Source organism: Electrophorus electricus, chromosome 4 (assembly GCF_013358815.1).
Source record: "Electrophorus electricus isolate fEleEle1 chromosome 4, fEleEle1.pri, whole genome shotgun sequence".
NCBI classification, from domain to species: Eukaryota; Metazoa; Chordata; class Actinopteri; order Gymnotiformes; family Gymnotidae; genus Electrophorus; species Electrophorus electricus.
The window spans coordinates 4,417,907-4,433,919 of NC_049538.1; the positions used below are offsets into that span (position 1 = coordinate 4,417,907).

Consider the following 16,013-nt stretch of genomic DNA (forward strand, 5'->3'; position numbering starts at 1 on the left):
ATCTGGATCTAACCCATTTAACCACACATATTTTAAATTATTAAATAAATATCATATTCTGTGAGTTTTCTATATGTATTAAATACGTACAAGCAAACTATTAAAATATATTTTTAATAGAAAAAAATACAACTGTAAATCAAACAACAACAAAACTTTCGCAGAAAAACCCATAGCCGTGGGCCACCAGACTTTCATTCAACTATTCTTTTAAATTAATTCTGGGCTGCGTGTTTTTTTTGGCGTATATTTTGTTCTAATAATGGTCTTAATGGTCCAACATCTTTTCAAACATTATTTGTCAGAGTGCATTATTGTAGTGTAATTTTCAAAACTTTATACACTCTATAATACTTGCTATATGGGCAATGGTAGCGCAGTGGTTACGATACTTGACCAGTAATCAGAACGTTATCAGTTCATCACCCTCCCCCACTGCCAAATCGCACCTGTTGGGCCCCTGAACAAGGCCCTTAACCCTCAAGTTGTACTCAGTCCTAATTGTAAATCGCTTTGGATAAAAGCGTCAGCTAAATACCGTTAATGTAAATGTTAAAAGAACAAAGTTATTTTATCTGCAGCTAGATTACAGGTGCATGTCGTAAATAATTTAACGAACTTTCCATTTTAGGTGTCAACATGAGGTGATGAATTGTTTTTATTACGTGTTCTAATCTGTTTTATATTTCGCAATAATGTTATAGGCCGATCAAAGGTTAAATTAATTGCCTAGCGTTGTCTAAATATTCAAAACCTTCAAACACCGGAATAACTGCAACACATTCTGACGTTTAAATGTCACTCCCACCAGAAAGGATTTATCATATTTGAGACACTGTAATGGTGCCACCTTGTGGCAAAAACACAAATTGTATCGTATTTCCTCAAGAACGTATTTGAATCGGCCATATCCGGATGTTTTCGGTCTCCGATAACGGTTGGTATGTTCAAATCTTTGATGCTAGCTTCACCTTGCTACTTCTGGCCTGTATTGAACTAGAAAGGAGTAGGAGAAAGAGGGAAGCCAAAGGGGAGACGAGGAGCCTGGCTACGGAATGACGGTGTTGCAGGAACCTGTCCAGGTAATTAAACAGCAGTTAAAATTATTGTCTTCAGTCATAAGCGAAGGTTATGACTTTAATCCACAACAAAACTCGTACTTTGCCAGTCGGTGGCATACTCTATCCCGGGGCCAGTGCTCAGGCCTAGCTATTCTAATCAAAACGTCAAGCCTTCGCTCTTTGATGACATTACAAATACAACACCACACGTAGGAAGGGTTGAAATTATTTTTTAAAAGAATCCTATTTTAGTATATTTAAAACCTGTTATCGCCCGCCACATAGCTAGTCATAGTTAGAGGTTTCGCAAGCTAGCGTTAGTGCTTGCTAACGTTAATGACTAGGATCAACAAACCACGGCAACCAACGCGGGTAACGTTAGCCTGTTGGCTACCTAGTTCGCTAGCTAGCTACATTTTAAGCTTTGCAGCGAATATTTTATTGATCAGAATTATGATTAGGGTATTTGGACTTTCCAAAAGCTGCTAACTTCAAACAGCTACTCGAAAATAATCTAAACCACTGCAAAGAATTGCAATTGCAAGCAGGTCATACAAGTAGGTAGCTAACTAGCTAGCCAGATCTTGATGGGGAAAAAATAGTTTAACGCTAGCTAGCTAACTTATTTAGTAGCTAACCTAGTTGCTAACTAACGTTGCATTAAAACATGTTTTTTTAAGACACATTGTCTACTTGTCACGTATTGTGCTGCTGTCATATCAATAAAAGATAACACAGCTAGCTAGTTAACTGCTAAATTATCAATATTAGGTTCCAGACAAAGCCGGTTACCTAGCTATTTGTCAAATATTCCATAGCTAATTTGCTAGGTAGTTAGCTGTGCTAGCTAACCTAGCTGACTATAACCATATTTAAATGTATAACCATATAATCATATGCGTTAATAGAGCTATATAACTATAAAACGTTACTATCTTGCGAAATGCTGAAATGTCAAATTCGATTACGCCCTCTTTGAATACTGAAGCGTCTCATTTCAAATTTGTGACGATTTGTTCGACTTGGCAACCTACTGACAACCTACAGTCGTCAAAAATAATAAACAACCTCGCTAGGTGTCTTTTGCATTTGTCAGTACACGATATCTGTAAATGGCGTGTTTTAAAGACACTGTCATAGTCGTCTCCATGGGGTTGTAACAGTATCATGCGATTCTTGTTGCGTATCATTCAAGCAGCATTGTGGTCATTTATAATTATACACATCGATAAGTAAATCTGCATTGATTCCGTTTAGCTCACTTGCATGTAAACTACAGTTGCCTGCTTTGACCTTTCGCAAGCGCTTTATATGTTGGAGAAACGATGTGCTGACGTGCTGTGGTAACCGCTGCTCTGCCTTCGTCCCATAGGCAGCTGTCTGGCACGCTCTAAACCACTATGCCTACAGAGACGCTGTGTTCCTGGCAGAGAGGCTCTATGCTGAAGGTAGTAACTTTAATCTTCCAAACGCTGACACCTCACGAATAGCATGCAACCGCCGACATTTCCATTAGATCCTATGGAGAAATCTGCGCTATTTGTACTACATATGTTGATTATGGATTAAGCTCAAGAAGGTCCAGATCTGTATATATGACAAATGTATGTTTGGGTTTTTTTGGTATTAATTAGTGTTCTAAGGTTACTGATACACACAATTTAACGGTGCATCCTGGGTGCACTTGTGAGAGTGTCTTCGCCTACAGCTTTTCTTTGTCCGTTTTTCAGTTGTATGGTACTTTTGTATATTTTGCAGTCATGTGCCATAGGTTAACAATGTCGTGGTTATATTGGTATCTACCCTGACCGAAGATGCCAGACTCATTCAGAAGCTTCTGCGTTATTTGATTATTGGACCAAATTTGTATTGTGGTTTTTTTTTCTTTGTTAATATGCATTTTTGCCTATTCTGTTAGTGCATTCAGAAGAGGCTCTCTTCCTCCTGGCTACATGTTACTATCGCTCTGGAAAGGCCTACAAGGCTTACCACCTCCTCAAAGGGCACAGCTGCACCACACCACAGTGCAAATACCTCCTCGCCAAGTGCTGCGTGGAACTCAGCAAGTAAGATCTCCTTCAACGGCATTGTTTTACTGTGACCTGTTTGAAAGGGCTTTAGGCTTGTGGAAGGATGCAGTACAGTGACAGCAAATATGAACATATGCCCTTGAAGCCCTCATTATGTTTTAGTTACATTTTAATGTTTTTGCCAATATATACTCCTCATAACTGTATGCTTAGAATGTTGATGTGCTCCTTTTTATACTGTGATGAACAATGTTTTGAAAAAAAAAAACCTACTACTGTGTTTAGGTGTGACCATTTGTTAAATTACACGGTTAAATTAGAAATGCTGCTTGGATCCAGCTAGGTTTCTAAGTGTTGTCTAGTGTCTAAGTGTTGTGATGCTATTAGATTTATTAGACTAGTTACATCAGTCTTACCACATCCTTTTATGGAGTGGAGTAGGCTATTGCTGTGCTTGTTGTTATGCTGTTTTTCAGGTATTAGAGAAAAATGTATGCATAGAGGTGCTTGTGATTTGGTGCAGTGTGAAAAACCCTTGTATGCCAGCGATGTGTGTTCGTAAAAGAGAAACACCCACGCCAGTAGGAGTAACGGAATGCTATGCTGTATATGGTAGTCACAGTTCCCTGTTTGTACCTATGAGTATCAAAGCAAAGCCCAATTGCAGATTGGTAATGGAAATACTTTTTAATGTTTGGTTATTTCTGGATTTGCAAAGATTGTTTTTTCGTATGCTTGTGAAGTAGGTGAAATTAATTAGTAATTCCATCATCTGTCATATATATATATATATATATATATATATATATATATATATATATAATATTACACAGTGAGTCAAAGTTATAATTATACACAGGGCAAGATAAATATTCTGTGCTAAACCATTAGACTTTCACATAAGACCCAGCCCATTCACTCCATTCATAATAATCCTCTAAGAAACCACCAGCTCACAATGAGTCATCAAGTAGGCACCTCCCATTGTCAGTGTTTGGCATCCCGGACCCACGCCCCTCCATGCTCACCTTTATACCATTGACCTGCCATATGTCGACCTCTTTAATTGTGAACCCAGTTTGGCCTTCGTCGTGCCTAAAGGCCATACTTAGGCCCACTAGCACAATTAATGTGTACTCTGCTGCCATACCACCAAACACTTCCCGACATGGCAGATTCATACTGACCTCACCAGTGACTAAGGCCATACTCAGCCCTACTAACACTGTTAATGCAGGCTCAGTGCCACTGTTTTTCTTTCTAAACATGACAATGACATGACGCAACAATCACCGGTCCAGACCTCCATGTACCTGAGACATTGTATACCTCAGCCATTCCTGTCTGAATATTTATGCTGCCTTTTCCAAACTAGCCTGTGTTCTCCTCATTCACTGCCACTGACTAGCCCTTTCAGGTGCTTCACATATTCCTTCCTTACCAATTTCCGATCTCGTGCTTCAACCCATCTACTGATATGTACAGCCTGTGCTCTCACTCCACTACACTGTCCCTCACAACCCTCACCTAACTGCTCTACTATTGACACCATTGGGCATAGAGGTGACCACATTGTGGAATAAATACACTAAGGAGCTAAGAACCTCATTGTGCCTCCATGTGTAGCGTATCTGTGACAAACTAACCTTACACGCTGATAAAATATGCTTCAGCTTCCCAGTCCCCACACATGATTTACAAGTTCGACCTTCATCTACCCACTGTTCAAGATTTTGCAGAGGTGAAAGGATGTCGTAAGTTGCTCCAGACAAAAATGTAATGTTGTTCACACCCATCGCTCACAGCTCCTGCCAGGTGATATTCCTCTACCTTAAATTTTCGCAGCTAAAGCCATTGTGCCTCTTTTCCCTGCCAAGCTGCTGTTGCCTGCAATGTTGCCTCTTCCTGCTCACATATAAAATTAGTAACCATTCACCTTCTGTCTGATGATGTGACCTTACTAAATGCTATCTACAACTCACCTGATCCAAGCCCTGTGCTTCTGCTTTGCACCTGCCCTACCACATCCCTTTGCTCCCATGCTCTCCTGGCTAACTACACCATCTCTCACAGATTGCACTTTGATCCTGCTTTTCTGACTGATGTTTTTACCACTGTGTCCTTAGATCTTAAAAACATCCCATACCTTTCTCCCATACCATGCCACACCTTTGACAGCATGAACCCTCTAGCCACTACCATCTACCGGGTATATGGCACAGCAGTTGTCAGCACTGTCTCTTCTTATATGTCCTGATTGGAGGGAGCTGGGTACAGTTGTGCAAGCTCTCCCCACCTACAACCCACTTAAAAACCCTAATGATCACCTCCATTGCCATCATAAGTGCTAGCAGTGAAATAGTATAGCCTGCTTTTTTCAATAATTTTAATAATACACATTTTTAATAATTTTTAGAAATTAACATGCTCCTCCTGTATTAAAACTGGATACCTTCATAATAGGGTACATGAAAGAACCCAAACGCATTCCATAAGAGATTGTGTGACACCGAGTCAAGTCTAGGAATACCACATGTGGGTCCTTACCCTCTTTCTTCACTGTCTGAATCTGATGCCAGATCACACTGCTATGCTCCATACAACCTGCAAAATCCTTGTCTTTTAAACTGATGTCAATTAACTTATTTACTTTGAAATATGCAGTCAATCTATGCCCAATCACATTAAAGAAAATCTTGCCCTGTAAGCCTTCGTAATGTGGAGGGTATGTTGCTCTTTTGGTATAGGAATACCCCCTGCTCTTCTGCACTATTTTGGGATACATTTTTTTATTTGTAATGGTAATCATGTTTATGGCCTAGGGACAGAGTTTGCTTTATCTTGTCTGCATGCTGCCACATGTTTAAATTTAGATTTCCATAGAAACCACCTGTTGAGGAAAAGCATTGCATCATGAGCATTTAAATTGTTCATCAAGTCTGAATTCTGATTTCCTTTTTAAGCAGGAGTTAATTATTGGTGCCCTTTTTCTCTGTAATAATATCAGCCTTAGTGTTGGTGTTGGATTGCTGATGCAAGCCCATGATTATGGCCAGAAAAAAATTAGCAGCTTATGAAAAAATGTATCTTCATCCTTGACATGGGCCTCCTACCTGGCATATTTAGAGGCAGACCTTACATAAGGTTCTAGAAATCTCCCCAGAGCTCTTGCAGCATTGTGAGAGTTATAGTGGGCTTGCTATCTCTGTATTTGAGACCCACGAAAAAAAAAAAAAATTTATATTTAAATATCATCAGAATATAACTGCTTATATTAACATTGTTAGCAGTTTGATATTTGTATTTTACTTATTAAATATCTGTTATGATGCATTAATCGGTCCATGTTGTGGATAAGCATGCATTTTTGCCTCTTGCCACTGTTTTTCAACTACTGTTGAAATTTGCAGAGTAATAATCTTTGTTTATGTCTAACCCTAGCCACAATGTCATACATGTTTGATTTGATATAATAATGAATCTTGAATCCTATAGCTTCAGCATGTATTATTTTACAGAGATAAGGGAAAAGATAATGGGCTAATATACTAATACGTGTGTGTGTGTGTGTGTGTGTGTGTGTGTGTGTGTGTGTTTCAGGCTGGCAGAGGGTGAGCAGATCCTCACGGGAGGAGTCCTGAACAAACAGAAGAGCCAGGACGATATCGTGACCGAGTTCGGCGACTCATCCTGTTTCACACTGGCGCTGCTCGGGCAGATCTACTGGTGTGTATACCCTGCTGTGCTAGACTGGTCAACTGACTACCACCATTAAGCATTTTTAAACTAAATCCAATGTCTAGTAGCTAAATTACATGTTCATCTGCTTTTTAGTTTTGCTAGGTTAAAAGTGGCTGCTTTAACCAGGGGCATAGAATGTTTTAACAGTACCAGATCACTTTCTCTTCGTATATTGGTTTATATATCTGATTCAGGTCTGTTAAAAGCACAGGTGTTTTGCCATAAGTTAACTGAATGATGATAAACCACTGCTATCTTCATTGAAAAGTCTAGGCTATATGGGAGAAGGCATCTTAAGAGATGGAATATTGTGGCAAGTAGCTAGGAGCATGTGGGGAATTTCCTCCAATATAGCTCAAGAGGTGAATGTAAATGAGACAATAAGTATGGTTGTTTTTGCAGTTAGTCATTTCCTTGTTTAGAAGTAAGCAATGGTGTAGGTTTAATTTCAACTTTGGGGGAGGGCACCACTCTCATACTCCAGCCTACCATATTATATGAGTAGTGTGAGCAGGAAAAACTACGCTTATGGAAGTAATTGCTATATAAATATGGATGAACTGATTTAACAGACATTTAATTCTTCATCTTGATTGAATGATGGGGGGAAAAAAAAAAAAAAAACATTTCCCAAAAATCCAAACTTGTGTATGTAGTGTTAAGAATAGACACCTCTTTGGATTTAGAAATGTGGGTCTATTTTAATATGTTCAGCTGTTTGGCGAGCTAATGCCTTTCTTCCTGGTGTGCAGTAAAACAGATCGCTTGGCTAAAGGGGCTGAATGTTACCAGAGGAGCCTGAGTGAGAATCCTTTCCTCTGGTCGCCCTTCGAGTCCCTCTGCCAAATTGGTGAGTTTATTATTTGTTCTTCTGTTTTTGCTTTTCACTTTTCAAAACAGCTTATTTTTCCTCACTTGATCAACTGCCAATATTTTGACATTTTGACCCTTTGAGTGGTATGCCCTTGTAATTTTGATCTGTGTGTGTGGGTGGGTGGCGGTGCAGGTGAGCGGCCAGATCCCGAGCAGATCTTCAGGTTAACCTCTCTGCAGAGCTTCAGCGGGGGCAGTGGAGGAGGTGCCCCCTCCTTCCCCATGAGCCCTGCCCACACCCCTAGCCATAACATGCCCCACCGGCAGGTTGACTCCGTTCTCATGGAGACGCCCCAGGACACCCTGGTATGGGTTCAGGCCTGCGCAACATGCACCTGCTGTCAATCATGGTTCCAAACTCACTTCCAGGAGAGGGTTTGAGTTGTTTTTGTGCTCCCTGGGGTGTATGACATTTCCTAAAGCAGAGTTTCTTAGTCTATTGGATAACTTGGCCAAATGTCTGTATTATCCCTTAAACATTTCCCTCTTGGGTGGTCTTAACATTTTGAAGTAGGTTGTCCAGCTAACTGAGAATTTTATTTTTATTATTTTTTGGGTTTATACAAAAACAAAAATAAGTTTTGATTTGAACTAGATAGATTGACAACCTTCATGAGATCTTCTGTCAGATAAATAAAAGCAAATAGTAAACTGTTGTATGTTATGGTAGTGCCAGGGATCATCACAGCAGAATGAAGTGGTGGTCTTTCACTGTTGAAAGTCCTGGGTATTGTAGCTCCAGGATGTGGTTTGTTAAAATTAGCCAATATTGATTTCTATGGCTTTTCTCTCCCTCCCCCTCTCCTTCCTGTTACCCAAAGGAACTGAACCGGCTCAATCTGGAGTCATCCAACTCGAAGTACTCCTCTCTTAACACAGACTCCTCTATGTCTTACATCGACTCCTCTGTCATCTCGCCTGACTCTGTGCCACTGAGCACGGGTGGCTCGCTGCTGTCCAAGCAGGTGCAGAACAAGCCCAAGAGCGGGCGCTGTCTACTTGGAGGCACTGCTGCCCTGAGCCCTCTCACCCCCAGGTGCCTGCCTCATCTTACCTTACCTCGCTTTGCCTCACTCACCCTGTACACTACCTGAGTTTGTGTTCAGTACAGCTACACTTGATAAGTACATCTGCTCTGTTTATTGCAAAATGGTAAAATGCATTAAATGTTTGTGACTTTATAAAACTGAAAAAGAAACAATACAGTCTACAATAATAAAGTTCCAGAAATATATTTTTAATCATAATGCTGATTGAGTTTCTTCCTATAATGCTTAATTGCACTGGCCAATCACTTCTGTGGCAAAGATTATCCTCTGTGTTACTTCTTCTAGTGGTCAGTGCAACAAACAGGAGTATTTTTCCTAATTGGTGCTTTCACCTCTTCTCCCACTTTCCAGTTTCGGAATCTTGCCCCTTGACCCTAGCCCAGGAGACCCCTCCTATCTGCAGAACTACAGTCACAGTGGGACAGGGATGGAGCCACCCCCACCACCTGGCCCACCAAAAAAGGTGCCACTCTTCTTTCTGCCTGCATGCTGTGAGGGAAATACTTTAGTCTGTAATACAGTGAAGCTTTTTGGCTTCAATGCAGCCTTTATTAGTGAGTAGTAACAGACATTTTTCGCTGGCATTCCAATTCCTCTTTTTCTTATAGAGCGTCAGCAGAATCAGTCAAGTGGGGACGAAGTCGGTGTTTTCACAGAGTGGCAACAGCAGAGAGGTGATTCCAAATCCCTTTAACCAGACCCAGACTACTGCCCCACAGACCAGGTAAGTGTGTGTGAGTGCTGGTTATAAAAACAGGACTAAAATCAGTCTTCATAGTATATAATGAACATGGAGGTAACTGACCTCATGTAGAGGATGGGTCATGAACGTGTCTGGCACAGTTCTGACTGGCATATGGATGTGTGTGTGGCTTGTGCAGTACTACGCCTCAAGTGCTGAGTCCCACCATTGCTGCTCCACCCAACGTGCAGCCGCGCCGGAGCTCCAGACTCTTCACCAGTGCCAGCTCCACTGCCAAGGTATGCCCACACACACAGAACAGTCTGCTTGGGGGGGGCATTCGTGTGTGTGCGGTTTTTATATATATATATATATATATATATATATATATATATATATATATATATATTTATATATATATATATATATATATATTATATATATATATATATATATATATATATATATATATATATATATATATATATATACATAAAATTGTTTGTGTATTTATACATACACACAAGCTTGCATAAAAAAAGACACATTTGTCAATTTTGGTTTCACTGTACAAAAAATTAAGGGGTAGTGGTGAATGCCACAAAAAAAAAGAACAGACAGAGGAGTTACTGTATTAATGTCCATTTAAAGCTTGTTATGAACATTTATGTTAAGAATATCAGATGCGTTTTAGCTCTCTATTCCGTTCATTGTGTTCGGCCCCTGTCTGAATTCATCAGGAGAACAGCAAGAAGCTAAAGATGAAGTTCCCCACCAAGATCCCCAACAGGAAGACGAAGACAAAAACGGGGAAAGGGGGGGTCACCCCGTCCAGCCTGAACGAGAGCATCGAGATCCTGAAGCTGGACTCGTCCATGGCAGAGGGGAAGGGTAACATCAGCTCGCCCCAGTTTCAGGCCTTCACATTACAGAAGGCTGCAGCAGGTATAGTCACTGTGGCAACCCATCGCATACCCCACTTATAACAAGTAATGGCTGGTAGTGAAAGGGGTGAACTTAATTGTGGTTAATAAGCTAAATATCTTTGCATTGAAGTCCTGAATAGGAATCTATTACTGACAGGGTGGTTTTTAGTGTTGAAGGGATATGGGATTACTGAATAATAGTGCAGGGCTGATTATAGGGATTGTGATTTTTGTTAGAGGGAATTGTCTTGAGGAAAGTCTTGGGGTTTTAAAAACTTCAAAAAGGCTGGAAGTTTAAAGCACCAACTTGTCAAGTGGTGGCTTATGTACTAGGGAAGCATTTTTGACCCCAAAACACTTGCTACTATAGTAATGAAAGCGCAATACTAAGAGTCACCTGCTGCAACTTAGTAAAATCTGGGAAAAGTCATGGGCCACTTAGGAATAAAATTCTTTTTTTTTTTTGTTTCTGTCCTTCTCCCTCATTCTATGTTCCAGATGGGCTGATGTCTCTGATGCGAGACATTGGCCGCGGCTACCTTGCCCTGTGCTCATACAACTGCAGGGAGGCCATCAGCATCCTCAGCCAGCTTCCTGCACACCACTACAACACAGGCTGGGTGCTGGGCCAGATCGGCCGCGCGCACTTTGAACTGGCAGAGTACATGCAGGTGAGAGCGGCTGCCACCCCATATACGCTTGCCCAGTTGGACTTGGTTAGTACTGAAATCTACTTTGGTTTCAAGGTGCTTTTAATATAAGCATGGAGACCTAAAAGTAATAAAAGACCTCAACTTATCCTGAAGTCATAGAAAATTACATTTTAGACTTCAGTGTGGCAGGCAGTCAGATCCATTCTCTCCCTCAAAGTCTAAATAGTCAAAAAGATTCTGAATTTTCTTAATTCCAGTTAAGTACATTCATACCCCATTCCTTGCCACTTCATTGAATGAATGACTGCTTTTCAAGAGCAAGACAGAACAAGTAATGACAGCCTGTTGTGTAAGCCATATCTGAGATGTGTGAGTTACTGTCCTAAGGCTGAGAGGATCTTCTCTGAAGTGCGGCGCATTGAAAGCTATCGGGTGGAAGGGATGGAAATCTACTCTACTACACTATGGCACCTACAGAAAGATGTGGCGCTCTCTGCACTGTCTAAAGAGCTTACTGACATGGACAAAAATTCACCAGAGGTAGTGGCCAGCTTCAGCGCCTCCTTGTTTACCGTGCTGTTAGGGGAGTAGGACAACTTTTGCATCATGGTTTCATAGTGCCAATTTGTATGTTGTTTTTTTTTCTTGATTCTGAACTGGTAAATTTTATAAAGGTCATTTTAAAGCCATTAGGAACCTTGTTAGGAAAGCTCTATTTTTCATATATTATTAAATTAATTGTTATTGTATAGGCATATGATACATGTGTGCTCACACATATTTTATATGTATACTATTAGTTAACTTTTCTAACACTGCTGTTTCCTCTTGCAGCCCTGGTGCGTAGCTGGGAACTGTTTCAGTCTGCAGCGGGAACACGACATAGCCATCAAGTTTTTCACACGGGCCATTCAGGTGGAGCCAAGCTTTGCCTATGCCTACACCCTGCTGGGGCATGAGCTGGTGCTGACGGAGGAGCTGGAGAAAGCCCTGGGTTGTTTCCGCAATGCCATTCGGCTAAATAAGCGCCACTATAATGCCTGGTATGACTTGTGTTTGTGGCTCTGCCCAAAATGCTAATTGTAATGGTTAATTAAAAAGTTATCAATGCCAGTTAGATATTCATTCATGAAGCACAGCTAACAGCTATTGAGATGTTGAGCTCTTGTTCCTTTAAGTTATAATATTTAATAAATGAATATTAAGTATTTGGATGTAATCCATGTATCGTTTGATCTTTTTGTATTCACTTGAGATTCCAAAATCTGAAAATTTTATGTTCATGAATCTGACACCAAAAAACAAATAATGGTTTGGTTTTAATAACCAATGATTTTATGATATCATTCATTACTAGGATTATGCATTAATAAAGAAAAATGTTGAAAATGTTGCTACAAAAGAATATGTGGACAGATCTAGCAGGTTCTCAGTAAATGATAATTGTGTCCAATTCTCTGTTGCTGTAGGTATGGCTTGGGAATGATCTACTACAAGCAGGAGAAGTTTAACCTGGCTGAGATTCATTTCAAGAAGGCTTTGAGTATTAACCCCCAGAGCTCTGTGCTACTCTGCCACATTGGAGTGGTGAGTAAGCCCTCGGGAAAGAAGTAGGGTCTCAGCAGGTGGAAAAGAGGTGGGGTCTTGTGGAGGAATAGTTGGTGGCTGGGGAAGGTGGTGTGATGGGTTGGGTGTGAGGTGGTCTTGCAGAGAAAGAGGTGAGATCTTGGAGAATGAGATGAGCTCTCAATGAAGAGGGTTCGCAGTTTGTATATGACTCATGCTTATCAAACATGGATAGACAATGTTGGCCAATAGGCAACATGTACATGCATCTGAAATAAGGAATTGGCTCTCTTGTCTTGCAAGTTCAGTCCTCCATATAATCGTCTAATTGTTTTAAAGAAGTCTAGGGAAAGTTGGACTGTCAGGAAGGAGATACTTGTCTTCTTGAACAGCCAAATTTAACCTGTTATGGATCCCCTAGAAATTATACCTTTTGTAGTAAATACTATAATTTGTAGCATAGCCTGGGTTCCAAGTGGACAGGGGGGATAATATAGACAGTGTGAGCTCCAACAGGGTTTGGATGAATACCAGTCCGAACTTTACAGGAACGTCATCACTTCGGTGTATGATTAGGGGTTTTTCTCACGCTCATGTGAAATAAATCCAGAGGAAAAAAAAAATCACAGCTTTCTTCTCGCAAACTTGCATTAGAGTATAAACTTAAAGTAAGGCAGAACAGCAACTGTGGTGGTGTTTTTAAATAAGCAGGAACAGAGTCTCATCCAAATAAGATGTATGATTTGCATTTGCCGCAGAGTGTCGTAAATGTTTGTACTTAATAAGATTGGGCTACTGCAGTTGGGCTGCAAGTTTGAACAGTTCTATGGGAAACTTGGAATAAGTCTCTCTCTGTCTCTTTCTTTCTCTCTCCTTCCCTCTCAGGTCCAGCATGCATTAAAAAAATCAGACCATGCTCTAGAGACCCTGAACAGAGCAATTAGCATTGACCCCAAGAACCCACTATGCAAATTTCACAGGGCCTCTATTCTCTTTGCTAATGAAAAATACAAGGTAGGTACCTTTTTGTTGATTAGTACTTTGGGGGGGTTCCAGAGACTGCAAATACACCAAACCCTGAATTTCATGATTACTTGTTCACACATTTAGTTTCAATTACTTGAAACCAATTTTCTTCCCACAGGCAGCTCTGCAGGAGCTTGAAGAGCTAAAACAGATAGTGCCCAAAGAGTCCCTCGTTTACTTTTTAATAGGAAAGGTAAAAACATTACATGTTTGATGAATTATGTGGTATTAATTAAGCAGCTCTTGTTTTTCTGACCCTGAGTGTTTGCTGTTTCCTGGAGGTCTATAAGAAGCTTGGTCAGACACACTTGGCCTTGATGAACTTTTCCTGGGCCATGGACCTAGACCCCAAAGGGGCCAACAATCAGATCAAAGAGGCCATAGACAAGCGTTACCTCCCTGATGATGAGGAGCCCGTCACCCCCGATGACTACCCCTTCTACTCAAGTAAGTCCTCAAGCACATGTGTGCACTGCTAGTGCATGCACTCTTTATCTATCGTTTGTGACGCAGTGCCTGAGAGCAGTGATGGCCACGTGTTTTGTATTGCAGCGGAAGTTGAGGAGTCACAGGAGAGCAGTATGACTGATGCAGATGACACACAACTTCACACCACTGAGAGTGATGAAGTCCTGTAACCCGCTGCTCCTGGGCTCTCCTGCCTGAACTCAAGCGCAACAACAATGGATGCCAACCTGGGGTTACACTAAGACTCCAGCTCAGATGAAAAGAGAAAAAAAAGACAAATGGGAGGAAGGAGAAGAAAAAAGGAAAAACAAACTGCTGCTAAAACAGTACCTCCTCATTTCTGTATTTTTTACTTTTACTTGTTTTACCATGGAGTTTTTTTTTTGTTTTTTGTTTTTTTTTTTAAATTTCCCCTCCTGTTTTCATCTTTATCCCAACCCTCCAAGTTCTGTCATTATGCCTTACAGCTGGTGGGATTCTCCTGGGCCAGCCATCATACCCATATCAGCATGGGCTATTTTACTGTCTCTCAGAATCCCTCAAAGTCTAACCCATTCATATCGCCACCTGTACCAGAGACCCAGAGACACAATCCTCTCCAACAAGAGGCGAAGAAGAAGAATACAAGCAAGCCACAGAGATGTGTGGATGTTTCTGTCTTAATGCCTAGGCCTTTTGTTCCTTTTATTCTCATTTACTCTAAATAAAGACCTGTGTAAGAGTTGCAAATTGATTCCTCTCCCCTTTTTCAGCATAGAGCAGATAAACGGAGAATGGAATAGCACTTTCAACCCTGGACAGGAGTGGGTGTAGCATTAGATATGAATCAAACTGGGCACTTTTGCTTTTCCAGGGTTTTACTGACTCCATATCTTCTGGAATATAACAGAACTAGCAAGTGTCCATGAATTTACTACAGGATAAACAGTATTTACATGTGAGTCTGTGAAAGACAGCAAGAAAGAAATGCAAGCTAAAATGTGCTTTTTTATAAAAGGAGTCTAAGGCTATGTTTAGACAACTGGTTGAAATGGTCATATTGGGGTTTTTTTTTTTGTTCTTTAGCTGACCAGACAGATTGTCTGGATGAGATTATTTGCTTATCATGAATGTGGTAACATACAAATTTATTATATGCGGTTGTTTCCCTGTTTAGACTTCAAAGACACAACCAGATATATAACAAATATGTGAGGACAAAATGTTTGCTCTGACAGCCTACATAAATGAAGCCTTGTTGTTAGAGGCTGGGCTGGGCTGCTGCTGTGTTTTAAGTCCTCCTTTTTTGTTATTTAAATGTCAGAATAATTTAACACTATCCATCACATACTATTAGTAGTGGCACATGGTGGAGTTATTCCTGCGCATCCTGTTCAGAAATTCAATTTTCCAGTTGCAAAAGGTAATTTTAAATTTCTTGTAATGTTGCACAATTTGGACATTTCAGATAAAGTTCCAAGCAACCAAAATGTTACAGAACCTATCCAGTGGCACAATGACCAGTGGTAAGGGAGAGGAAGAAATAAATTTGTGGTGCTTTAATGACAATTTTTTTAAGTGCATCAAGTATCTTAGAAGACTTTCATTTTGCAAGATCTGTGTGTTTAAACTTTGTCTTAGGGTAAATGCTTGTTGATTGTATATTTTAAGAATTCAAAAAGTAATAAAATACTTTGACTTAATTGTTCACGTGGTTGTTGAAGAACTTGACCTACTAAGAATACTGACTACTAGGTATAGTTACTTCTGCAATACACGGAATTGTTTGGCTTTCCCCATGTGCCACAAAGAAGTGCAAAAAATCAGCTTTCCATAGCACACAAGCAAAAACTAATAAAAAGGCACAGTAACTAGATTGAGCAGTACTGCTCAGTGTTAATGCAGGATGTAGCTATAGTTCGTGGTGGCTAATGCCTTATTCGAAAATATATGAGAATG

At 40.4% G+C, this 16,013-nt stretch overlaps 1 protein-coding gene across 1 annotated transcript; it reads left to right on the forward strand.

Moving 5' to 3' along the window:
- Positions 1-901: 901 nt before the first annotated feature.
- On the forward strand, positions 902-14,804 carry cdc27 (cell division cycle 27). Its single transcript, XM_027026735.2, has 19 exons — positions 902-1,082; positions 2,434-2,509; positions 2,980-3,127; positions 6,692-6,817; positions 7,585-7,682; positions 7,839-8,011; positions 8,527-8,741; positions 9,106-9,217; positions 9,363-9,478; positions 9,636-9,735; positions 10,177-10,381; positions 10,861-11,033; positions 11,403-11,555; positions 11,850-12,058; positions 12,485-12,602; positions 13,467-13,595; positions 13,726-13,800; positions 13,889-14,054; positions 14,160-14,804. Exons 1-19 carry the CDS (start codon positions 1,056-1,058, stop codon positions 14,243-14,245), a joined length of 2,505 nt encoding a protein of 834 aa, XP_026882536.1. The 5' UTR covers positions 902-1,055; the 3' UTR covers positions 14,246-14,804.
- The last annotated feature ends 1,209 nt before the right edge of the window (positions 14,805-16,013 follow it).

Bases quoted from the DNA above. Each gene is read 5' to 3' on its own strand.
- cdc27 (XM_027026735.2), top strand. From the start codon at position 1,056: ATGACGGTGTTGCAGGAACCTGTCCAG. The intron at 11,556-11,849 runs GTAGTGGCCAGC...TTCCTCTTGCAG, and splicing joins TGGACAAAAATTCACCAGAG to CCCTGGTGCGTAGCTGGGAA. The intron at 12,059-12,484 runs GTATGACTTGTG...CTGTTGCTGTAG, and splicing joins AAGCGCCACTATAATGCCTG to GTATGGCTTGGGAATGATCT.